The sequence below is a fragment of the Scyliorhinus torazame genome, chromosome 5 (genome assembly GCF_047496885.1).
Source record: "Scyliorhinus torazame isolate Kashiwa2021f chromosome 5, sScyTor2.1, whole genome shotgun sequence".
NCBI lineage: Eukaryota > Metazoa > Chordata > Chondrichthyes > Carcharhiniformes > Scyliorhinidae > Scyliorhinus > Scyliorhinus torazame.
The window spans coordinates 106413944-106441219 of NC_092711.1; the positions used below are offsets into that span (position 1 = coordinate 106413944).

The following is a 27276-nucleotide window of genomic DNA, read 5'->3' on the forward strand; positions in this document are numbered from 1 at the left end:
GTCCAAACTCAATTCCCTTTTACTCCTGCTGACCATAACCAGTGTTTTCCATTCTGTCCTGATTGGAGTACGAGTCAATGCCTTGATGATTTAAAAATGTTTTCTCTGGTGGTGAGCTGCCGTCTTCATCTGCTGCAGTCCCTTAGGCGTGGGTATGCCCACTGTGCTGTTATGGAGGGAGTTCCAGGATTTTGACCCAGTGACAGTAATATATATTTTCAAATATATATATTTCCAAAAAGGAATGGTTAGTGATTTGGAGGGGAACTTCCAGGTGGTGGCGTTCCCAGGTATCTGCTGCCATTCTGCTTCTAGATGGCAGTGATCCTGAGTTTGGAAGCTGCTGCCTAAGGAGCCTTGGTGAGTTACTGCAGTGCATCTTGGAGACGGTACACACAGCTGCCATTTTTCATACGTGGTGAAGGGAGTGAATGTTTGTGGATAGGTTGCCAATCAAGTGGGTTACTTTGTCCTTCGAGTGTTGTTGGATCTGCACCCATCCAGACAAGTGGGGAGTATTCCATTACATTCCTGATGTGTCTTGCAGATGGTGCACAGGCTTTAGGGAGTCAGGAGGTGAGTTACTCACCGCAGGATTCTCGCCTTTGGTCTGCTCTTGTAGCCACCATTTATGGCTAGTCCAGTTTGGTTTCTGGTCAATGGTAACCCCTAGGATGTTGACAGCGAGGGATTCAATGATGGTAATGCTATTTAATGTCAAGGGGCAATGGTTAGATCCTTTCTTGTTGGAGATGATCATAGTTTGGCATTTGTGTGACACAAATGCAACTTACCACTTGTCTGTATAAACCTAGATATTATCTCGCTGCATTTGGCCATGGACGCTTCAGTAACTGAGGAGTCGCAATTGTGCAGTCATCAGCGAGCATCCCCACTTCTGACCTTATCATGGGAGTACGGTCATTGACGAAGCATCAGCTGAAACTAGTTTGGCCTCAGACACTATTTGAGCATGTCTGGGATTCATTCTTTAGTGAATTTCACAAAGCATTTCTGAATTAGTCATTTTACATGTGACAAATCACATCTGCACACTCACACCGATATCCTCACATGAGGCTACAAGGGCTCCATTCAATGCAGACAATTCATAGACTTTCAGGTGATCTCATATTAAAACATAGAATTATTTAAGTCTCATTGCAATCAACCAATCCACCAGTGTTTGTAAATAGTTCACTCAATTGTTTTAGTTTGAACAAGACTTAACGATTAGGAAGGACAGGAATTTCAGATGGTAAATTGAAATAAATTGATTTAAAATAAAGATACACAGCAATACAGAAGGAAAAGAGTAAACTGATCGATACAGAAGGAAAAGGGTAAACTGATCGACACAGAAGGAAAAGGGTAAACTGATCGACACAGAAGGAAAAGGGCAAACTGATCGACACAGAAGGAAAAGGATAAACTGATCGATACAGAAGGAAAAGGGGAAACTGATCGACACAGAAGGAAAAGAGTAAACTGATCGACACAGAAGGAAAAGGGTAAACTGATCGACACAGAAGGAAAAGTGTAAACTGATCGATACAGAAGGAAAAGGGTAAACTGATCGACACAGAAGGAAAAGAATAAACTGATCGATACAGAAGGAAAAGGGTAAACTGATCGATACAGAAGGAAAAGGGTAAACTGATCGATACAGAAGGAAAAGGGTAAACTGATCGACACAGAAGGAAAAGGGTAAACTGATCGATACAGAAGGAAAAGGGTAAACTGATCGATACAGAAGGAAAAGGGTAAACTGATCGATACAGAAGGAAAAGGGTAAACTGATCGATACAGAAGGAAAAGGGTAAACTGATCGACACAGAAGGAAAAGGGGAAACTGATCGATACAGAAGGAAAAGGGTAAACTGATCGATACAGAAGGAAAAGGGTAAACTGATCGAGACAGAAGGACAAGGGTAAACTGATCGACACAGAAGGAAAAGAATAAACTGATCGATACAGAAGGAAAAGGGTAAACTGATCGATACAGAAGGAAAAGGGTAAACTGATCGATACAGAAGGAAAAGGGTAAACTGATCGATACAGAAGGAAAAGGGTAAACTGATCGACACAGAAGGAAAAGGGTAAACTGATCGACACAGAAGGAAAAGGGTAAACTGATCGATACAAAAGGAAAAGGGGAAACTGATCGATACAGAAGGAAAAGGGTAAACTGATCGACACAGAAGGAAAAGGGTAAACTGATCGATACAGAAGGAAAAGGGTAAACTGATCGACACAGAAGGAAAAGAGTAAACTGATCAACACAGAAGGAAAAGGGTAAACTGATCGATACAGAAGGAAAAGGGTAAACTGATCGACACAGAAGGAAAACGGGAAACTTATTAACACAAAACAGACTTTTACCATTTCTCTTGGTTGATCAGGCTGTAAAAACATAATCCCTCTTGTACCCCTTCTTAGACAACAATTCTGACGGGAATCTTCCTTTGGAGATTCCAGTACTTGGCTGGCAACAGACCTTCTCCTCGGGTTTGAAGTACCTAAGTAGATCCTCCCTCAGTTTGAATAAACTGATTAGAACTCAATGGTTGGTCAATTTCATACCTGAATCGGTTTGATTGGGTTTCAACCATTTGGGTAAATGTCGCAGATCGGGATACAATGGGAATGTTTAATGTATCCCTCCCATCACCAAATAAGGTTACCAAGGGTATGAAGACTCGTTGCTAACCACCATGTCAGATCATACATTCCTTCTCACAGAAGCTGTAATATAGAATTTAAAACAGGCTTACACAGTTTTAGGTACAACCAAGTCTTTTAACACAACCACTAACAGATTATTAAATCATCAATTAAAATCAACTGAGGCACACTACTTAATTAATAATTTGTTTCTGACTAGTGAATAATTAATACACATCATTGATTAATACAATCGATCAATTGCTGAATACAAAATGCCCTTTTCATTTAAATGTTAAGTTTCACAATGGCTTCCTTGATCTTATTAGCTTACTTCAGTAAATATAAAATGTAGCTCACCTGAAAATGTATCATTTCTACTGAAACTTACTGCCCAGTCCCACTTATATGTGTCTGTAAAGATCTTTGCTCATCTCCCCCTGAATGCTTCAATGTCTTAGGCAGTGGCCAGTTTATCAAATGCAATTCTCTTTGAAAGTTCATCCACGAGGATACAACATCTCCGAGAGCCATCAATTTATTAGTCTCATCTACACTTTCCTTTCATTAAAATGTACATCAATACCACATCGATATATTCCACTGAACTACACCCACAGTGAGGTATTCCAATTCCCATTCAGTGGGGTTATTTTTCCTTAACTTTATTCCTGTGCTCAATCACTTCCTCTTATACAATTTTACACATCCCATTAGATATCTCATTCATGAGGCTTAGAGAAACGTTACTATCCAATACTCCTACTATCTTTAAAACAGGAAGCAGACATTCCAATTTGATTCCAGGTATCAACAGTTTATATGTTTTTTATTTTCAAAATTAGTTCAAATTCAATTTGCAGTATTGTGGGGCTGGCGGGTTTTCTTAATCTTCAATTTATTTCCCCAAATGAAACTTTCTTTTCCGATTCCCGGGAACCACCCAGACCGTTTGTCATCGGGTTTTGTTCTGAATATTTGATAATCCCCCTCAGCTTCAGGTAAATCTCCCTTTCGAAGTTTGAAATAGAAAAGCTATAATTTTACTTTATCAATTTTGGCAACAATTATGCAGACTCTGATTTTAAATGGTATTTTTACATCAGAATCAGAAGTCTTGGCAATTGGTTTGGAGGCAAGTTCCATCTCTCCCATCTCAAGCTCTTTCTCTCAGAAAGTAACAAATGGCCTGAATGGTTAAGGCCAAAGTCTTTGAAAGGCAAAGCCTTGAGTTCAAATTGTCACCATGTTGTGATACTTGATGCCAGTTCTTGAATTCAGAAATAAAAACCTTCTTGATCTCTTGCTGTAGCATCAGCACAAACCCTGGAAACCAGCATCGCCTGTCAAATCCATTTGGCTTTGTCCGAGAGCCCAATGGGTTAATGTTTTCAGGAGAACAACCAAAGATGTGAGAACGGAAATAATCTTGAGTTAATGACGAGGTGTTATTGTTCAGTGGTGACATTCCCATCTCTGAGTGAGGAGGATGTGGGTTCAACTTCACCTCCAGAAACATGACCATAAAATCCAGCTGGTATTCCGATGCTGTACTGAGGGAATACAGCACTGTACTGAGGGAATACAGCACAGTACTGAGGGAATACAGCACTGTACTGAGGGAATACAGCACTGTACTGAGGGAATACAGCACTGTACTGAGGGAATACAGCAATGTACTGAGGGAATACAGCACTGTACTGAGGGAATACAGCAATGTACTGAGGGAATACAGCACTGTACTGAGGGAATACAGCACTGTACTGAGGGAATACAGCAATGTACTGAGGGAATACAGCACTGTACTGAGGGAATACAGCACAGTACTGAGGGAATACAGCAATGTACTGAGGGAATACAGCACTGTACTGAGGGAATACAGCACTGTACTGAGGGAATACAGCAATGTACTGAGGGAATACAGCAATGTACTGAGGGAATACAGCAATGTACTGAGGGAATACAGCAATGTACTGAGGGAATACAGCACAGTACTGAGGGAATACAGCACTGTACTGAGGGAATACAGCACTGTACTGAGGGAATACAGCACTGTACTGAGGGAATATTGCACTGTACTGAGGGAATACAGCACTGTACTGAGGGAATACTGCAATGTCTTTCAGAGGAAACCTTCCAATTTCACCCCATCTGCTCTTGCAGCTGGACGTAAAAGTTCTGCTGATGATATTTCAAAGGAGGAAGTTCTCTCGGGTTGACTGCTCAATATAAAGCCCTCGGTGATGAGCACTGAGCAGATAATCTGGTCATAATCATAGTTCGGTTTTGAACTCACTTTCTTGCTTTACAGATGCTGCCTGACCTGCTGAGTATTTCCAGCATCTTATTTGTGTTTGTTGGAGCCTGTTGTGCACAATCTGGCTGCTGCATTTCCTACAGGAAAACCCCAAAGCCTTTTATTCATATATAAGGAGCAAGAGCGTAACGAGAGAAAGGGTTGGCCCATTCAAAGGACAAAGGAGGAAAGTTATGTGTGGAGTCAGAGAAAATGGGTGAGATTCTTAACGAGTGCTTTGCATCGATATTCACCGAGGGGAGGGACATGGCGGATGTTGAGGTTAGGGATAGATGTTTGATTACTCTAGGTCAAGTCGGCATAAGGAGGATGTGTTGGGTATTCCTAGAGGCATTAAAGGTGGACAAGTCCACAGGTCCGGATGGGATATATCCCAGGTTACTGAGGGAAGTGAGAGGGGAAATAACTGGGGCCATAACAGATATCTTTGCAGCATCCTCGAACACAGGTGAGGTACCGGAGGACTGGAGATTTGCTAATGTTGTCCCCTTGTTTAAGAAGGGTAGCAGGGATAATCCAGGTAATTATAGATCGGTGAGCCTGACGTCAGTGGTAGGGAAGCTGTTGGAGGAGATACTGAGGGATAGGATCTATTCCCATTTGGAAGAAAATGGGCTTATCAGTGATAGGCAACATGGTTTTGTGCAGGGAAGGTCATGTCTTACCAACTTAATAGAATTCTTTGAGGAAGTGACAAAGTTGATTGATGAGGGAAGGGCTGTAGATGTCATATACATGGACTTCAGTAAGGCATTTGATAAGGTTCCCCATGGTAGGCTGATGGAGAAAGTGAAGTCTCATGGGGTACTAGCTAGATGGATAAAGAACTGGCTGGGCAACAGGAGACAGAGTAGTAGTGGAAGGGAGTTTCTGAAAATGGAGAACTGTGCTCAGTGGTGTTCCACAGGGATCCGTGCTGGGACCACTGTTGTTTGTGATATACATAAATGATCTGGAGGAAGGTATAGGTGGTCTGATTAGCAAGTTTGCAGATGACACTAAGATTGGTGGAGTAGCAGATAGTGAAGGGGACTGTCAGAGAATACAGCAGAATATAGATAGATTGGAGAGTTGGGCGGAGAAAAGGCAGATGGGAGGTCAATCCGAGCAAATGCGAGGTGATGCATTTTGGAAGATCCAATTCAAGAGCGAACTATACGGTAAATGAAAAAGCCCTGGGGAAAATTGATGTACAGAGAGATCTGGCTGTTCAGGTCCATTGTACCTGGAATGTGGCTGCGCAGGTCGATAGAGTGGTCAAGAAGGCATACGGCATGCTTTCCTTCATCGGAAGGGGTATGGAGTACAAAAGTTGGCAGGTCATGTTACAGTACAAGACTTTGGTTCGGGCACATTTGGAATACTGCGTACAGTTCTGATCGCCACATTACCAAAAGGATGTGGATGCTTTGGAGAAGGTGCAGAGGAGGTTCACCAGGATGTTGCCTGGTATGGAGGGCGCTAGCTGTGAAGAGAGGTTGAGTAGATTAGGATTATTTTCATTAGAAAGACGGAGGTTGCGGGGGGACCTCGTTGAGGTCTACAAAATCATGAGAGGTATAGACAGGGTGGATAGCAAGAAGCTTTTTCCCCCCAGAGGGGGGACTCAATTACTAGGGGTCACGAGTTCAAGGTGAGAGGGGAAAGGTTTAAGGGAGATATGCATGGAAAGTTCTTTACGCAGAGGGTGGTGGGTGCCTGGAACGCATTGCCGGCAGAGGTGGCTACGATAGCGTCATTTAAGATGGGCAGTGAGTAGAGGGATACAGATCCTTAGAAAATAGGCGACAGTTTTAGATAGAGGATCTAGATCGGCGCAGGCTTGGAGGGCCGAAGGGCCTGTTCCTGTGCTGTAATTTTTCTTTGTTCTTACATTACGACAGTGACTACACTTCAAAAGAACGTCATTGTCTGTAAAGCACTTTGGGACAGCCTGAAGTTGTGAAAGGCGCTTTATAAATACAAATCTTCCATTAACAAAGGAAAAAAGACCCAACAATGGAATAGTCGGCAAGAGGACATCAATCAGTCTCCTCTTATCTTCGACAAATCAAAGACAATTCAGGTCCATTCTATTAATTCCATTAACTGGGCTGGAGTTTAACATCAAAGGAAATAAATCTGAACTGTCAGAATAACATGGTTCATTCCTGGGTGTAGAAATCCAATCCCTGTAATCACATGTGAACTCTCTGGTGTCTGAGACAACCGGATGTCCGAGTGAATCCTCTGCCACACACGGGGCAGGTGAACGGCTTCTCCCCGGAATGGATTCGCTGGTGAATCGTCAAATCTCTTCTGCTTTTAAAGCTCTTTTCACAGTCAGAACATTGAAATGGTCTCTCATCAGTGTGAACAAGTTTATGTGACCGAAGCTGCGATTTCAAAGCAAATCCCTTCCCACATTCAGCGCAGGTAAAGGGTTTCTCCCCTGTGTGAATTCGCTGGTGATCCCGAAGACTAATTGCACGACTGAAACTCTTCTCACACTCCATGCAGGTGAATGCTTTCTCGTCAGTGTGAACACGCTGGTGTTCAAGAAGGGTCGCCGATTTAATAAATCCCTTCCCACACACTGAGCAGACGAACGGCCTCTCACCAGTGTGGACACGTTTGTGTAGAGTGAGGTGGGAAGAACAAGTGAATCTCTGCCCGCATTCAGAGCAGTGGAATGGTCTCTCTCCAGTGTGAACCCGTAGATGCTCAGTGAGGTTGGATAAAGACCGGAAGCTCTTCCCACAATGAGAGCAATCGTAGGGTTTCTCTCCGGTGTGAATTCGCTGGTGTGTCGTTAGGCAGAATGACTGCGTGAATTCCTTTCCACAGGTGGAGCAGGTGAATAACTTCTCTCCAGTGTGACTGCGTTTATGAATTTCCAGCTGTGATGGGGATCTGAAACGCTTCCCACAGTCTACACATTTCCACTGTTTCACCATGGTGCCACTAGATTGGGTAATCAGTTAAAGCCTTGTGGACACAGAGAATAATTGTACAGTGTCTCCTCACTGTGAATGATGTGATGTTTTTTTCAGGCTGTGTAATAGTTGAAGCTCTCTCCACTGTCAGTTCACTGGAACTCTCTCACTCGGGTGTGTGTTGTGTGGGTCTCGGTGCTTTTCCAGTCACACTGATGTTTCAGATCCTTTCCCACATTCAAAGGCTAACTCATGATGAATGTGTCAAATCCTCTCCTTCCAATCCCCTGTAAAAGGAGTTGACTGTGTCAGTATCACTGTCTGCCCAGGATAGAAATTCAGAACAAATAATTCTAATTTCCCCAAATATGTTGCCCAATGAAAGTAAAAGAAGGCAAAATCACAACAAAAACATGGAAAACTTTTTCACTAAACCAGAATGTTGTTTTCCGTGTCTCAGAAGCACTCTGCACCCTGAGGTACCAACAGCTGTGGAAGGTATCAAGTGTACTGGTGGACACCTCATGTTTCCGTTCCAGGGCTACGTAAACATGGAAAAGACCACGGAAGAGAGGCCAGCAGTCAGAGGAAGCCCTACATTCTCCCCCATAGAGCTCACCCATCTGGATTTACAAATTGCTGTTTTCAACAGATCCAGGAGCAGACCCTCTGCTCCGACTAGCACAGTCCCCTCTGAGCAGCAAAGCTAGGAATGTGGAGTTAACGTATCACAAAGCATTTAGGAGCAGCCTCTTCCGGTAACGATACTGGGGCTGTAACCTCCACATTAGCATCTCCACCGTGCAGGCCATTCGGCCCATCGAGTCTGCCCCGACCCTCTGAAAGAGCTCCTTCTCTCGGCCCACTCCCCCACCCTATCTGCACAACCCCACCAAACCTGCACATCTTTGGACTGTGGGAAGAAACCCAAGCAGACACGGGAGAAAGTGAAAACTTCACAAAGACAGCCATCCAAGCTCGGATTCGAACATGTGAGACAGCAGTGCTAACCACTGTGCTTACCGTGCTGCCAATTATCGATTTAAGCTCTTAAAAACCGGTCGCCATTAGGACTCGCCCGGGCATTAGGACCCAGTTGGAAAAGAGACCCCTGAAAGTCCTGCTCATTCTCTTACGTCACCCTGACGCCAGCGCATGCGCTCTTCCCCTCGCTGAACCAAGATGGCGGCCGTTCACCCGGACCTGATCAGAGGCACCGGACCCGAAGCCACAAACTCGGTACCGCAGGGTCTTATTTCGGCCTGCGGCATTCACTCGGGATTGAGAAACTCTCCCCGTCCAGAGCTGGCTCCATCGATCCCACTGGGGTTCCATATCTTTACCAGTTTACTGCAGCCCATCTGCGCCAGTTTCCCGGTTCCTTCCGACTTGGAACAATAGGATCACCCAGAATGCCTCGCGGCTGGCTGGCCCTGGAGCATGCGCACTCAGCGCCTGGGCAATGAGCAAACTGGATAGAGCGGTTACTGGGCCGCGGAGGATTGTGGGGACTGTGGCTACCATTCATCAGCTGTTTTATTGGAGGCTGACCGCAGATCAGACCTGAACCTATAATATTGCTGTTTTATTTTAGGGCCCAATCAACTAAATAGAAGAACTAAATTAATTTAGAGATAAATTAAAGGGGGCCGTTCCTACAAAGAACAAACGGAGCATAGCCCAAAAAGAACAAAGAGGAACAGAAACTTAAAACATCAAATCAAAACGTGAAAACTGACGGGTCGATAAAGCAGTCCAAGCCCTTTGGTGTCCATTGAGCACAGAAGGCCTCGTTTCTGTTCATTTCTCTCCAAAGATGCGGTCTAATCTGATTAGTATGTCCAACATTCGCTCTTTATATTTTGATATTCCAACATCTGCAGTGTTTCTGCTTTTTAAAATTTCATTCATTTGATGTTGGCGTCGTTGGCTAGGCCAGTATTTATTACCCATCCATAATTGACCTTGAGCAGGTGGTGGCGAGCTTCCTTGGTGAACTGCTGCAGTCCATATGGTGTAGGTACAGCCGTAGTGCTATTAGGGAGAGAGTTCCAGGATTTTGACTCAGCGACAGTGAAGGAACAGCGATATATTTCTAATTTAGGATGAGTGGCTTGGAGAGGAATTTCCAGGAGAGGGGATTTCGTTGTGTCTGTTGCCGTTATCCTTTGTGGATGTGGGTTTGGAAAGTGCTGCATAAGCCTTGGTGAATTTCTGCAATGCATCTTGTAGATGGTACACACTGCTGCCATTGTGCTGGAGGGAGTAGATGTTTGTGGATTAGGTGCCAAGCAAATGGACTGCTTTGTTCTGGATAGTATCAAGCTTCTTGAGTGTTGTTGGAGCTGTACTCACACAGGCAAGTGGAGAGTATTCCATTACACTCCTGACTCGTGTCTTGTAGACGTTGGACAGTTACTTGCCACATAATTCCTAGCTTCTAACCTGCTTTTGTAGCTATGCTATTTATATGGCTAGTCCAATTCAGGTTCTGGTCAATGGCAGCCCCAAGATGTTGATCGTGTTTTATTTTGTTTTGTTACAGATGTTGCTCTGAGAACTGAGTCTAAAAACACAGACCAATTAAAGGCTGTGTTTAAAGTCAGCAAATCTATTTCTGTTGAGACTTTTTATGTCTACAATATTTTGAAAATTTATTATTGGGAAATGGGCATCGCTAGCATAACCAGCAACTCACCAAGCCTCTTCTGCAAGCACCTTCCAAACCCCCTAACTTACAAGAATATGGACAGCAGGAGCACGGGAACATTACAACCTGCAATTACCCTTCCAAGCCACACACCATTCTGACTTGGAGGTATTTTGTTGCGCCTTCACTGTCTCTGGGCTGAATTCCTTTCCTAGCAGCACTATAGGTACACCAACAATACTTAGATTGCAGCGATTAATGGAGGAAGCTCATCCCCAACTTTGGAAGGACAATTAGGGATGGACAACAAATGATCACATCCCATGAAAGAATTGAAACAATCGACTGATAATCAGCAGTTTCCCTTGATGGTGATGTTTAGTCAATTGCTGCAATCGGAGTGGTGAAGGTGCTCTCACAATGGTATGAGCTAACGAGTTACAGGATTATCACCCGGCAACAATGAATTAATGCCGATGTAAGTCCAAGTCAGGTTGGTTTCTGTTTTCCTCTGGTTCACCGTCTCCCAGATTAAACTCCGAGCTTTCATCAATCCTATCAATCTGTTGAAGACTTTGGCTGGTTGGTGAAATTCACCTGATGTTGGTGTCAGTTGCCTTTCAGAGGATTTCCCAGTTTTCTGAAATTCCATTGTGGTTCTGGTGTTAATGTCATGATCGGAGTTTCAATTCCAGTGCTGATGAGGGAGGACCTATGCTGACAGAACTACAGAGTCGTTACAGTTCAAGGGGAGCCCATTCGACTCATCGAGTCTGTGCTGACTCTCTGAAAGAACATTCTACCTAGCCCCACTCCCTGCCTTATCCCCGTAACCTTGTATATTCTTTCTTTTCAGATAGAAATTCAATTCACTTTGAATACTTTGATCAAACTTGCCATGTTACAATCTTTTATTTATCTTCAAAATAAGAATTGGAGGTGTCCAAAAAATACAACTTTATTGCTAATTATTCACCTTGATTCTCTTAAATAAAAATAAATCAAAACTCAGATCAAATAATACAGCAAAACATAAAGAGAGTTTAACGAAAACATTCAAAAATCAATAGATGGTTCAGAATTTATTAAGAGCATAGATTCAGAACAAAAACTTTAATCATGAATCCTTATTTTTAAAGAAATTCTTATCAATGGTCGAACCCCTTATTTACACTCATTGGTTCTAATTCTCAGCTGAGTGAGGCTCTCTGATTTATTCAAACAACTATCTGTCACAGAACATGATTTGTTATCCGGGCATTGGTCAGTACTTAAGATTCATTAATGTCTATCAACTTAATTAAATGTCTATATGTGCCCGTCACGTGTACCAATTCTACAAAGATAAGGTGTTCTGCATTAACCTTGCTTGTTTCTAAGACTCTTGTACATTCTTCTCCTGTTGCTAAGACTACAATACTTTCTTATTACTAAATGTATTGTGGAACAATGGTCTCTACGTTACAAAGGCTTTTATGCACATTTTTTTGAAAGAATGTGAGCTTTGTACAGCAATTCTCATATTTTTATCTGAACCCATGTTTCAGGGTGGCATGGTAGCACAGTGGTTAGCAATGTTGCTTCACTGCGGCAGTAACCAGGTGCAATTCCCGGCTTGGGTCACTGTCTGTGCGAAGTCTGCATGTTCGCCCCATGTCTAAGTGGGTTTCCTCTGGGTGCTCCGGTTTCCTCCCACAAGTCCCAAAAGGCGTGCTGTTAGGTGAATTGGACATTCTGAATTCTCCCTCCGTGTACCCGAACAGGCACCGGAGTGTGGCGACTCGGGATTTGGCTTTTTGGACATTCCATTTTCTGTCTAAGTACTGAATTAAAAAATTATACTGCATCAATTCTTAAAGGTTCCAACTAAATAAATCAGTGAATCAATAAATCTGTAATCTATCATTTCTCCTCTTTTGATTATTCAAAATAAAAATCGAATAGACCAATTACAATAGTACAAAGTAAAGCACAGAAACAAGTGCCATAAAAATGAACACATTTGCAGTATTTGATGAGAAATTAATAGTAAGCACCCTTCATTTCTGACTCGGCGTTTTTGACATTCTTTTACAGATACATTTGATTATCACAAATACAAGATATATCGCAAAAAAACCTACAAAGAACATAACCAGGCTTTGTACCACTGAAACTCCTAAGAATCCCAACCACTCCACATCCCAACTCGAAGAGTGCTGGACTCGGGTTTTTTGAGATTTTCAACCTCACTTTTAATGTATTTTGCCAAATTAATGATCTCTTTGAAGTGATCTGGAATCTAAGTACAACATTCCGATCCGATCAGGGCACATGTCCACCTTTCTTGGTGAGAATATAATCCAGAGCTATTCGAATTTGCAAGGCCACAGGTCGGATAGCTCGCATTTCAGAGGAAATCCTGAACAAGGCTGTTGAGGTGTCATTTGCTACCTTTTCCATGATGACTGCCAGTTTATTAACTTTTTGGCTGTCTTTGCAGCACCATTTTTAAAAAAAACAAAGCGAAAAACTTGTCGTGCAGTAATGGCACGTTTACTTCTTTGATCTGATAGTTTGCACCAGTAATTGTTCATCCTTGACGTCTCACATCACTGTCTTAAGGCCATATGTTCTTTCTTCCTTGTCAATTTTGAGCGTGATGCTAAGACCGGGTCATGGGATAAGCTTTTGATCCAAAATTGACTATAAAATCATGTTGAGTTGCCATACACAGATTATGTGTTAACTAAACTAAAATAAATGTAATTTCAACTTGTGAGTGATGTATAATACGGTTCCAGTTGTCGCAGGGTGAGATCTTACTATTCCACCCCTTATCTCATTATTGTTCTTGGTCACTTCTTTCTTTAGCCCTTGAGTGGGGTGATCTGTGCAGGGAGAAAATTCACTTTGTTTTTCTTTTCTAATCTGATTTTTTTCTTTTCATAACTTGTGATAAATTCCATCTTATTCCACAATCTATTGTAACTTGAATGTGATCTCTGAATAATTGGATTGATACCCCTTTCTCTCGGACACTCTCCATTTGCAAATCATCTCACTCAAATATCATTCAAAATAACATCATGCATGGACTTAAAATATTCTCCAGCTCTCCAAATTGTCTGTATCCACCTTATGGATATTCCTCATCGGGTTTACTTGCTAGCAGCCCCTTACTTGTTCTTATCCAAATAATTTGCCCTGTCACTTCAATTGTGCTCGTTTCGACAGGTAACAGTGTGTTTGATTCTATCCCAATTATTTTAAGTCAGTTTCTCTATGGAATGTGTGTCAGTGCCTTGATCACTTAATGATGGTGTTTCTCTCTGTTGGCCCCATTTACCATTTCCGGCCATGTCAAGTAGTGTGCCTGCATGGGGCCTGCTCTTCAATGCATAATGGCAAGCCTGCCTATTAGTTTCTTCACACGTAACTCATCTGCACACGTACGCAGTGCCCCCAATGTCATAACCACACATTCTTGAACCTTTTGTGATCTTATCAAAAGATCTCAAAGTTGTTGCTCATCTCTCCACGTATGATCCAGATGCCTTGGGTGGTGGCCAGAGTATCAAATTTTTGTTCTCTTAAATAAAAGCATAGACAAGGACACAAGCATTACCAAGAGAAAATTTATCAATGTATTAGCCTCCTCTGAACTTTCCCCTTCATATTAAGGCCAGATTGAAATATTCCATTGAATTGCACCCAATATTCCAATTCCCATTTCCTGGTTTGATTTCCTGTCTCATTCGTCTACCCTCAATTACTTAATCCTACCCCAACCATGAGCCCTGGAGTTATCTAGCAGTCCAATGATATATCTTCATGTTTATAACAGAAATCAACATTTCCATTTGGTTCCAGACAGTAACATTGTGATTGTTTGTTCTTTGTCTTAAATTACCCATTTGTTTTACGGTAACTTGCTCAATTACATTGTCTTTTCACATCACAGAAGTGTTTCAAATTCGAACAACAATGTTGTTGGCTTTCAGATTTGTATTAATGTCCAGTTCATCTCTTCTTTGTCTGAAGTTGTAGGATCTCTTCTTCAAAATAGGCTTTGTCCTTCTGTCCATGGACACCAGCTAAACTGGATGTTTTTTTTTACATCATCGTTGTTTTTGTTACCCATCAAATAGATTTCATTTTTAATTTCATCCCGCCTTGTTCACCTATCGCCCATCCTGTTCTTGGCTCTTCATTCACTCTGCCGTATCCCGTCGTCACATTGGCCTCCTCTAATCGTTCTTCCCCAACCCTACTTACTCCCTCAACTCCAATCTGCCTCAATGTTCATATATCCCACTTGGTTGTCCCTCTTGTCCTGAACTACTGTAAGCCGCCCATTTGAGTAATAGACACTCCCCTGGAGCCCTTCTAGCATCTGAGATCATTTTCAATCTTCCCATGTTCAGAATATCCTCTATCCAGCAGCAACTGCTGATTGCCTGTTGGAGTAACAGACTTCAGATCATTTAGAATCTCCATATTGTTGGGTTGGTACGGCAAAGTAATAATTCCCATTATTATGGCCATGTATGTGGAAGGGAGCAAGTAAAATCTGGCAAACCTAATGCTGACGCTGTTGCTCAGACTTGTCTAAGACTGGTGAATGCAACCTCGCGCTTCTCCATCAATTCTGTGTTACAACTTCTCACTGAATGCCCACCCACCCTTTGACTGGATTTTAAATCAGGCCGACTATTGCTGCAAAATTGAAAGTCTTACAAAGGGGGCGGCACGGTGTTTAACACTTCCACCTCACAGTGCCAGAGAGTGGTGGGTCTGTGGAATTCATTGCCACAGAGGGCGGTGGAGGCCGGGACGTTGAGTGTCTTTAAGACAGAAGTTGATAATTCCTCGAGAAATCAAGAATTTAAGGGCTATGGAGAGAGCGGGTCAATGGAGTTGAAATCAGCCATGATTGAATGGTGGAGTGGACTCGATGGGCCGAATGGCCTTACTTCCGCTCCTATGTCTTATGGTCTTATGGACCCGGGCTCCACTCTAGCCGTGGGGAGCTTGCACTTTTTCCCTGTGCCTGTGTAGGTTTCCTCCCACAGCCCAAACACGTGCAGGGTAGGTGTGTTGGTCACGATCCAAGGATGTGTAGGTTAGGTAGGTATATGGGGATAGAGGGGGCCTGGGGAGGGCGCTCCCACAGAGGGTCAGTGCAGACTGATAGGCAAATGGCCTCTTTCCGCACTATTGTGATTCTACGATGCAATGATTCTATCAAATAAATTCGCAAATTCCTGAAGCTGCTGCAAATCTTGTTCCACTTGCAGTTACCTGGAAAGTAAAACACAAAAGATCCATTCTGCTTGGGGCAAAATGGGTTAATTAATCGGAACATATCTGACAATTCAAACTTAAAATTTGTAATTCCCAATTCGTGTAAAAATATAAATACATCTTCAGCTGTTAACAGGCATGGATTAATTCTCTGCTTCTTTGAAAAAAGGGTGGGGTAAAAATTTTCAACTGGACACCATTACGTCACCGCCTCTCTTTGTTTTGACCGAGTAAGAAACATGGGACCCCTTTTCTTTAATATTCTCTATTGTACACACTTTTTATTTCTCTCGATCTCAGAATTTTTTCTGTCATTCTTCTTGCATCAGGAATAATTATTTTTTGAACCCGACAAGAAGTTTTAACACATAATCTATCCAACACAGGATTTGCCATAATCATTTTAGATATCCCAAATTCCAATAAATCATAATAAACTAAAATTATCTCACTCTTACATGTGTGAATTTGTATCTGGATTAATATTCCCACATGTTGATCACAAATATCCTGGAAGCATGCCTCTGGCCAGAAAAAACATGACTCCAGGTTTTGTAAGCTGTTTGCTCAGCGATTGCAATTTTGACAGAAAAACATCAACACTTGAAACAGACACACATGAATATCATTCACACATAAGCAGGTTCCGGTAGCGGCCATGACCTGCTAGGTCGCACGAACGGCAGCTCCCGCCGGGATAGGTTTTTCGGGCCGCTAAAAGGAGCGGCGGCGGTACTTGACGGGAGGGACCGGCGCAGGAACGGACGTGGGAGAGGCTCTCCTCGGCGGTGCATGGAGAGAACCAGGAGCGGAGCCAGCAGACGCGCGAACCCGGGGAAGAAGGTCGAGAAGGACAAACTGGCGGCCGGAGAAGATCGGGAGGTGTGGGCCCAGTGGGCCAGAGAATAGCAGGAGCTCCTTAAAAACTGCTTTATGGAGCTGAAAACTGAGATGCTGGCCTTCATGGAAAGAATTGTGGTGACCCAGAAGGCGCAGGAGAAGGAGATCAAGGAGGTGAAGAGGAAGGTGGCGGAGAACGAGGACGAGATCCTGGGCCTGGCGGTGAAGGTGGAGGCGCACGAAGCGCTCCATAAGAGATGGCAGGAGAGGCTGGATGACCTTGAGTGTAGGTCTCGGAGCCATAATCTGCAGATCCTGGGCCTTCCCGAAGGAGTGGAGGGGGCGGACGCGAGCACGTACATGGCCACAATGTTGGGGACGTTGATGGGCGCGGGGGCCTTCCCGTGGCCCTTGGAGCTGGATGGGGCGCACGGGGCTCTCGCCAGAAAGCCGAGGGTAAACGAGCCACCAAGGACGATGGTGATACGGTTCCAGCGCTTGGCAAACCGGGAGCGAGTCCTGCGGTGGGCGAAGAAAGAGCGGAGCAGTAAGTGGGAGAACGGCGAGATCCGAATTTACCAGGATCTGGGAGCTGAGCTGGCGAGGAGACGTGCAGGTTTCAACCGGGCGAAGGCGGTCCTCCATGGTAAAGGGGTGAAGTTTGGGCTCCTGCACCCGGCGAGACTGTGGGTAACATACCAGGACAGGCACCACTATTTTGATACGCCGGACGAGGCGTGGTCATTGATCAGGCAGGAGAAGCTGGACCTGAACTAAGGGACACTTGTATGAGGGTGAAATGTGCGGGTGGGGAGGGACTGAGGGGAGGACGGCGGGTAAAGCATAAGTTTATGGGCTTGTCTGCCCTAGTTTGGTTGGTGGTTTTGTTGTTTCTTTTCCAGGTGTTTTGTTCTCCAGGTGTTCGGTGCTAGGGGGTGGGAAATGCCCGGGACGGGTTGTCCGGCGCACGGGGAGGTCCCAGAGGGCACTTGCCCCTCTACCGCTGTGGGGACGGGGGGGGGGGAGGGGGGGACCCAAAGGAGGCAACAAGTTAAAAGTTGGTATATAGAGGTGGGAGCGGCCAGGGTCAACATGGGTGAGATGACTGACGGAAGCACAATGGCGGGGAAACAAGAGCTAAGTGGATGCTTGGGGGGGTGCAGGGGGTTTTGGGGGGGTGCAGGGGGTTTTGGGGGTGGGGGGTGCAGGGGGTTTTGGGGGTGGGGGGGTGCAGGGGGTTTTGGGGGTGGAGGGGGGGGGGGGGAAGGGGTGCTGCTTTGCTGACTGAAGGGGAGCCAGGTGAGGTGTATGGATGGAGAGTCAGGCGGGGTGGCCGCCGGGTGGAGAGCTGGAGGAGGGAGGCGGGGGCACGCGGTTGGCCGAAAAAGGGAGATGGCTAGTCGGCGGGATCCCCCCCCCCCCCAACCAGGCTGATCACGTGGAACGTGAGGGGCCTGAATGGGCCGGTCAAGCGGTCCCGCGTGTTCTCGCATTTGATGGGGTTGAAGGCGGACGTGGCCATGTTGCAAGAGACCCACTTAAAGCTCGCTGACTAGACGAGGCTGAGGAAAGGATGGGTGGGACAGGTGTTTCACTCGGGGTTAGACGCCAAGACCAGAGGAGTGGCCATTTTGGTCAGTAAACGGGTGGCATTTGAGGCGGGGAGCATCGTGGCGGACAAGGGGGGCAGGTATATAATGGTGAGTGGCAAGCTGCAGGGGACCCGGGAGGTGTTAGTGAATGTATATGCCCCGAACTGGGACGATGTGGACTGCGTGTTGGGTAGGATCCTGGACTTGGAGATAAGTCACCTGATAATGGGAAGGGACTTTAATACGGTCTTGGATCCGAGCTTGGATCGTTCCAAGTCCAGGTCGGGAAAGAGGCCGGCGGCGGTCAGGGCCTTGAAGGAGTTCATGGGCCAGATTGGGGGGGGGGGGGGGGGGGAACACACCCCTGGAGGTTTACGCGGCCAAGGACGAAGGAGTTTTCCTTTTTCTCCCATGTCCATGAAGTCTATTCATGAAAAGGCTTCTTTGTGTTGAGTAGGGCGCTGATCCTGAGGGTGGAGGGGGTAGAATACTCGGCCATTGCGGTCTCGGACCCGCACTGGGTGGACCTGCGACTGGGGGCAGAACGGGGTCAGCGCCCTCTCTGGCGACTGGATGTGGGGCTGCTGGCGGACGAAGAGGTGTACGGGTGGATGAGGAGTATTGAGACTTAGGTGGGAGCGAATGACACAGGAGAGGTGACGGTGACAGTAGTTTGGGAGGCTCTGAAGGCGGTCGTTAAGGGAGAGTTAATCTCCATTAGGTCCCATAGAGAGGAGAGGGAGAGACTGGTGGGAGAGATACTCAGGGTAGACAGGAGGTACGCGGAGGCCCCAGAAGGGGTGCTGTTGAAAGAGTGCCGGAAATTACAGACGGAGTTTGTCTTGCTGACCACGGGGAAGGTGGAGGCGCAGCTGAGGAAAGCGAAGGGGGCAGTTTATGAGTATGGGGGGAAGGCGAGCAGGATGCTGGCGCACCAGCTTGCAGGAGGGCGGCAGCCAGAGAGATTGGGGAAGTGCGGGATAGGGAAGGCAACATGGTGCTGAGCCCAGAGAGGGTTAATGAAGTCTTCAGGGAGTTCTACGGGAAGTTATACGAGTCGGAACCCCCCCGGGGAGGGGGAAGGGATGAGGCAGTTCATGGACCGGTTGAGGTTCTCAAGGGTGGAATCCGAGCGGGTGGAGAGACTGGGGGCTCCGATTGAGTTGGAAGAGGTAGTCAGGGGGCTGGCAGGCATGCAGACGGGCAAGGCCCCGGGCCCGGACGGTTTACCTGTGGAATTTTATAAGAAGTTCTCGGAGCTGCTGAGCCTGCTCCTGATGAGAACCTTCAATGAGGCAAAGGAGAAAGGGACCCCTCCCTCCGACAATGCCGCAGGCATTGATCTCGCTCATCCTGAAGAAGGAGAAGGATCCGCTTCAGTGTGGGTCCTACAGGCCGATATCGCTCCTGAACGTAGATGCCAAGCTGTTGGCAAAAATTCTGGCCACCAGAATAGAGGACTGTGTCCCGGGAGTGATTGGGGAGGGCCAGACGGGAGGCTCCTGAATATCTTCATGATGCCCTCGGAGGTGGAGGCGATGGACGCGGAGAAGGCCTTTGACAGGGTGGAGTGGGAGTATCTGTGGGAGGCGCTAGGCAGGTTTGGATTCGGGGAGGGATTTATAGGGTGGGTCAAGCTGCTGTACCAGGCCCCTGTAGCGAGTGTGTCCACAAACCGGCTAAGGTCGGAATATTTCAGGTTGCACCGGGGGATGAGACAGGGGTGACCCCTGTCCCCGTTGCTGTTTGCCCTGGCAATTGAGCCGTTGGCCCTTGCGCTCAGGACTTCGAGGGATCGGAGGGAACACCGGGTCTCCCTCTACGCGGATGACCTGCTGTTGTATATTTCGGACCTGTTAGAGGGGATGGGGGAGGCCATGCGGATCCTGGGGGACTTTGGGAGGTTCTCCGGGTATAAGTTGAACGTGGCAAAGAGTGAGCTGTTCGTGGTCCACGGTAGGGGCCAGGAGGAGAGACCGAGGGAGTTCCCGCTCAGAATAGTGGAGAGGAGCTTTCGATACTTGGGGATACAAGTGGCCGGGGACTGGGATGCCCTGCACAGGCTCAACTTAGCACGGCACTTGTCACGGCTCCGCACGACATTCTCGCCGGCGTGATACACCAAGCCCGGTGGTGACGGCGGCACTGAGCATCTGGGGGCAGTGGAGGAGACACAGGGGAGAGGAGGGGGCCTCTGTGTGGACCCCGATACGGAATAACCACAGATTTGCTCCGGGTAGAGTGGATGGGGGGTACCAAGGCTGGTATAGGGTAGTTATTAGAAGGATGGGGAACCTGTTTGTAGACGGGACTTTCCCTGGCATGCAGGCGCTGGAGGAGTGGTTCGGCCTGCCCCCGGGGAATGTGTTCAGGTACCGCCAGGTTCGGGACTTTCTTAGAAAACAGGTGGGGACATTTCCGCTGCTGCCCCCACGTAGGATCCAAGATAGGGTGGTGTCTGGCGTCTGGGTAGGGGAGGGGAATGTGTCGGACATATATCAGGAGCTGCAGGAGGTAGAGGAAGCCTCAGTGGGGGAGTTGAAGGATAAGTGGGACGAGGAGCTGGATGAGGGCCTGTGGGCCGATGCCCTGGGCAGGGTGAACTCCTCCTCATCATGTGCCAGGCTCGGCTTCATCCAATTTAAGGTGGTGCATCGGGCACATATAACGGCGGCAAGAATGAGTAGATTTTTGGGGTGGGGGACAGGTGCCCGAGATGTGCGGGGAGTCTGGCGAATCATGCCCATATGTTTTGGGCATGCCCGGCGCTTAAAGGATTCTGGCAAGGGTTTGCAAGGGTGATGTCTAGGGTTTTGGACGCTCGGGTGAAGGTGAGTCCAACAGTAGCGATATTTGGGGTGTCGGAGGATCCGGGAGTACAGGAAGCGAAAGAGGCCGAGGTACTGGCCTTTGCCTCCCTGGTAGCCCAGAGACGGATTCTGTTAATGTGGAGGGACTCGAAACCCCCGAGTGTGGAGACCTGGGTTAGCGACATGGCGGGGTTCCTTAGCCTGGAGCGAATAAAGTTCTCCTTGATGGGGTTCTCCTGGCGGTGGCAACCTTTCCTTGAAAAATAAAAACTGGTCACTTTTCCTGACAAAATCTACACTCAGAATAGACAATTCTTCTAAACTGCCCAATAAAAGTATTCTTCAGACTTATCCCTATTATCCAAACCATATTTCTATTTTAGCAATACAGAATCGTAAAGATTCACTAACAATTCATTCACAATTTGGTACTTCAAAACACTCTGTAGATAAAGGAACATATTTTAGAACACAAATTACTACATCAACCAAGGAAAAAGAACAGAACACACAAACTTCCTGAACAAGAAACCATGGTCAATCGACTTCACACAATCAAATAAAAACACCTAAATTAAAACCCTTTCAGTTTATGCCACCACAAATACCACATGATAGCTCAAGCCACTTTATTCACAAAATATAACCTCAAACCATACAGTCGGTCGTAATCCATTGGCACCGTTACAAATAATGAACAAGATACAACCACCAACACACAATTTCTAATTCAACCACCTAACGAGTCGTCCAAATCCATCCAAAGATACAAACCATATAGTTCCATCACCAATACCAGCTTGTTCGAACCAAATAGGTTTGTTAAGAACCCCAATCCAGGCACTCACTTGGGCCATATAAAGTTCAGAGCCCTGATAATAAAAGAATGACACACAAGTATCCCATACAGACTTACAATTATCTGATACATCACGGACAAAATTCAAATGGAGATCCACTATACAGAATAAAACAACCAATACGGTGACACAACACCCCAATATAAGTCAGAAAAATAAAAACTGGTCACTTTTCCAGACAAAATCTACACTCGGAATAGGAGATTCCAACCTTTCAAAATATTATGATCAATTGGATGAACCAATTAAACTGAGAGACATGAAATCCCTAGAAAAGGAGCCATTAAAATTAGCTGAGACAATAGTTATCATCTCTAATACCTTTAAACTCACTCCCATTCAGGATACGCTTTTAAACAGGGGCTTGCCATTTGTCCCAGTGCAAAGCAAGATAATAAACAGATCCAAATGGATCTCGATAAATTTTCCAGAAAAATCAAACTCTTGAATTTCTTAGAGTAAAAGACAATGAACAAGGAACCGTTCACACCCCAATCAAGTTGGCTTCTACCCAAAAAGAAAATAGATACAAAAATACTGAACTTTATCCAAACGATCGATTTAGACACTGGTAAAATTAAACAAATACGGGACAAACAAACTCTCACACGAGCGGAAAGACAGGCAATCAGACAATTCAAATCAAATTTGAATATCATAATAAAATCAGCAAATAACGACAACAATATTGTTCTAATGGATCGACAACAATATCTTTTTGAAGCTTACCGACAATTGAACAATATCGAATATTACACAAAAGTACCGGAACCCTCATATCGCCAAAAAACAACTCCTCCTCCACAATAGTCCTCAATACCGGGGCCCCACAAGGCTGCACCCTTAGCCCCCTGCTATACTCCCTGTACAAACTGCGTGGCAAAATTTGGTTCCAACTCCATCTACATGTTTGCTAAAGACATGACCATAGTGAGTCGGATCTCGAATAACGACGAGTCAGAATACACAAAAGAGATAGAGAACCTAGTGGAGTGGTGCAGCGACAACAATCTCTCCCTGAATGCCAGCAAAACTAAAGAGCTGGTCATTGACTTCAGGAAGCAAAGTACTGTACACACCCCTGTCTGCATCTACAGAGCCGAGGTGGAGATGGTTAACAGCTTCAAATTCCGAGGAGTGCACATCACCAAATATCTATCCTGGTTGGGACGCTACCAGAAAGCACAACAGCACCTATACTTCCTCAGGAAACTAAGGAAATTCAGCATGTCAACACTGACTTGTACCAACTTTTACAGATGCACCATAGAAAACATCCTATCTGTCTGCATCACAGCCTGGTTTGGCAACTGCTCGGCCCAGGACCGCAAGTAACTTCAGAGTCGTGAACACAGCCCAGTCCATCACACGAACCTGCCTCCCATCCATTGACTCCATCTACACCTCCCGCTGCTTGGGGAAAGCGGGCAGTATAATCAAAGATCCCTCCCACCCAGCTTACTCACTCTTCCAACTTCTTCCATTGGGCAGGGATACAAAGGTCTGAGAACACGCACAAACTGATTCAAAAACAGCTTCTTCCCCGCTATTACCAGATTCCTAACCGACCCTCTTATGGACTGACCTGATTAATAGTCAGTACATCCTGTCTGCTTCACCCGATGCCGGTGTCTTTGTATTTACATTGTGGACCTTGTGGTGCCCTTTTAGTATTTACGTTTAATTTAATTTTCTTTTCATGTACTAAATGATCTGTTTGAGCTGCTCGCAGAAAAAAACTTTTCACTCTATCTCGGTACACGTGACAATAAACAAATCCAAATCATAGACCTATTAACACAACTTTATAAATCCCACTGTATCAGTGAAAAACAAATGGAATACTTTACCGGATTACAACCTCTTCCAAGGAAATTCTACCTTCCTCCAAAGATACACCAGGATCCAAAGACATGGACCGTACCCCATGAAATACCTCCTGGTAGAACCATAGTTTTGGATTCTGCAGTGAATCTTATAGAATTGCAGAATACATAGATTCATTTTCAAACCCATTGGCTCAGAAACATTCAAGCTACATCAAAGATACATATCATTTCACAGAAACAGTTAATTCCCTTCAGATGTGATGGGTTCACAATGGATATCGATGTCCTTAAAAGATATTCACAATTCAATTAGTAATCCATTGGCACCGTTACAAATAATGAACAAGATACAACCACCAACACACATAATTTCTAACTCAACCACCACTCAGTCGTCCAAATCAAACCAAAGATACAAACCATATAGTTCCATCACCAATACCAGCTTGTTCGAACGGTTGGTGTGTTGCCTCCCAGGTGCCAGGGTGCGTGATTTCTCGGATCGTGTTTTCGGGATCGTTAAGGGGGAGGGGGAGCAGGCCCAAGTCATGGTCCACATAGGTACCAACGACATAGATCCCTATCCCTTTTCCTACCTAAGGCAGGAATTCAGGGAGCTAGGGTGGAAACTTAGATCTAGGACAAACAGTTATTATCTCTGGGTTGTTAACCGTGCCACGTGATAGCGAGACGAGGAATAGTGAGAGAGAGGAGTTGAACACTTGGCTACAGGGATTGTGCAGGAGGGAGGGTTTCAGATTTCTGGATAATTGGGGCTCATTCTGGGGTCGGTGGGACCTCTGCAAACGGGATGGTCTACACCTGGACCAGAGGGGTACCAATATCCTGGGGGGGAAATTTGCTAATGCTCTTCGGGAGGGTTTAAACTAGTTCAGCAGGGGCTTGGGAACCTGAATTGTAGCTCCAGTATACAGGAGGTTGAGAGTAGTGAGGTCATGAGTAAGGTTTCAAAGTTGCAGGAGTGTACAGGCAGGAAGGTGGTTTAAAGTGTGTCTTCTTCAATGCCAGGAGCATCCGGAATAAGGTGGGTGAACTTGCGGCATGGGTTGGTACCTGGGACTTCGACGTTGTGGCCATATCGGAGACATGGATAGAGCAGGGACAGGAATGGTTGTTGCAGGTGCCGGGGTTTAGATATTTAAGTAAGCTCAGGGAAAGTGGTAAAAGAGGGGGAGGGGTGGCATTGTTAGTCAAGGACAGTATTACGGTGGCAGAATGGACGTTTGATGAGGACTCGTCTACTGTGGTAGTATGGGCTGAGGTTAGAAACAGGAAAGGAGAGGTCACTCTGTTAGGGGTTTTCTATAGGCCTCTGAAAATTTCCAGAGATGTAGAGGAAAGGATTGCAAAGATGATTCTCGATAGGAGCGAAAGCAACAGGGTAGTTGTTATGGGGGACTTTAACTTTCCAAATATTGACTGGAAACGCTATAGTTCGAGTACTTTAGATGGGTCCGTTTTTGTCCAATGTGTGCAGGAGGGGTTCCTGACACAGTATGTAGATAGGCCAACGAGAGGCGAGGCCATATTGGATTTGGTACTGGGCAATGAACCAGGACAGGTGTTAGATTTGGAGGGAGGTGAGCACTTTGGTGATAGTGACGACAATTCGATTATGTTTACTTTAGTGATGGAAAGGGATAGGTATATACCACAGGGCAGGAGTTATATCTGGGGGAAAGGCAATTATGATGTGATGAGGCATGACGTAGGATGCATCGGATGGGGAGGAAAACTGCAGGGGGTGGGCACAATGGAAATGTGGAGCTTGTTCAAGGAACAGCTACTGCGTGTCCTTGATAAGTATGTACCTGCCAGGCAGGGAGGAAGTGGTCGAGCAAGGGAAACGTGGTTTACTAAAGCAGTCAAAACACTTGTCAAGAGGAAGAAGGAGGCTTATGTAAAGATGAGACATGAAGGTTCAGTTAGGGCGCTCGAGAGTTACAAGTTAGCTAGGAAGGACCTAAAGAGAGCTAAGAAGAGCCAGGAGGGGACATGAGAAGTCTTTGGCAGGTAGGATCAAGTATAACCCTAAAGCTTTCGATAGATATGTCAGGAATAAATGAATGACTAGGGTAAGAGTAGGGCCAGTCAAGGACAGTAGTGGGAAGTTGTGCTTGGAGTCCAAGGAGATAGGAGAGGTGCTAAATGAATATTTTTCATCAGTATTCACACAGGACAATGTTGACGAGGAGAATACTGAGATTCAGGCTACTAGACTAGAAGGGCTTGAGGTTCATAAGGAGGAGGTGTTAGCAATTCTGGAAAATGTGAAAATAGATAAGTCCCCTGGGCCAGATTGGATTTATCCTAGGATTCTCTGGGAAGCTAGGGAGGAGATTGCTGAGCCTTTGGCTTTGATCTTTAAGTCATCTTTGTCTACAGGAATAGTGCCAGAAGACTGGAGGATAGCGAATGTTGTCCCCTTGTTCAAAAAGGGGAGTAGAGACAACCCCGGTAACTATAGACCAGTGAGACTTACTTCTGTTGTGGGCAAAATCTTGGAAAGGTTTATTAGAGATAGGATGTATAATCATCTGGAAAGGAATAATTTGATTAGAGATAGTCAACACTGTTTTGTGAAGGGTAGGTTGTGCCTCACAAACCTTATTGAGTTCTTTGAGAAGGTGACCAAACAGGTGGATGGGGGTAAAGCAGTTGATGTGGTGTATATGGATTTCAGTAAAGCGTTTGATAAAGTTCCCCACGGTAGGCTACTGCAGAAAATACGGAGGCATGGGATTCAGGGTGATTTAGCAGTTTGGATCAGAAATTGGCTAGCTGGAAGAAGACAAAGGGTGGTGGTTGATGGGAAATGTTCAGACTGGAGTCCAGTTACTAGTGGTGTACCACAAGGAACTGTTTTGGGGCTACTGCTGTTTGTCATTTTTATAAATGACCTGGAGGAGGGCGTAGAAGGATGGGTGAGTAAATTTGCAGGTGACACTAAATTCGGTGGAGTTGTGGACAGTGCAGAAGGATGTTACAAGTTACAGAGGGACATAGATAAGCTGCAGCGCTGGGCTGAGAGGTGGCAAATGGAGTTTAATGCAGAAAAGTGAGAGGTGATTCATTTTGGAAGGAATAACAGGAAGACAGAGTACTGGGCTAATGGTAAGATCCTTGGCAGTGTGGGTGAGCAGAGAGATCTCGGTGTCCATGTACATAGATCCCTGAAAGTTGCCACCCAGGTTGAGAGGGTTGTTAAGAAGGCGTACGGTGTGTTAGCATTTATTGGTAGAGGGATTGAGTTTCGGAGCCATGAGGTCATGTTGCAGCTGTACAAAACTCTGGTGCGGCCGCATTTGGAGTATTGCGTGCAATTCTGGTCGCCGCATTATAGGAAGGATGTGGAAGCATTGGAAAGGGTGCAGAGGAGATTTACCAGAATGTTGCCTGGTATGGAGGGAAGATCTTCTGAGGAAAGGCTGAGGGACTTGAGGCTGTTTTCGTGAGAGAGAAGAAGGTTAAGAGGTGACTTAATTGAGGAAT

The 27276-nt window shown here is 45.6% G+C and overlaps 1 protein-coding gene and 1 long non-coding RNA gene across 2 annotated transcripts in view; one reads left to right on the top strand and one right to left on the bottom strand.

The window, feature by feature from the left end:
* Positions 1-8913, bottom strand: part of LOC140417838 (uncharacterized) — a 94661-nt gene extending 85748 nt beyond the window's left edge. The window contains exon 1 of the mRNA XM_072501286.1: positions 7163-8913. Within this exon, the coding sequence (XP_072357387.1) occupies positions 7163-7917 (755 nt within the window). The 5' untranslated portion in view covers positions 7918-8913. The remainder of the gene's footprint in view (positions 1-7162) is intronic.
* Positions 8914-9032: 119 nt separating this feature from the next.
* Positions 9033-13792, top strand: LOC140421613 (uncharacterized). The gene is made up of 2 exons (XR_011946939.1): positions 9033-9731; positions 12623-13792. It is a non-coding gene; the product is annotated as an uncharacterized lncRNA (long non-coding RNA).
* Positions 13793-27276: the final 13484 nt, after the last annotated feature.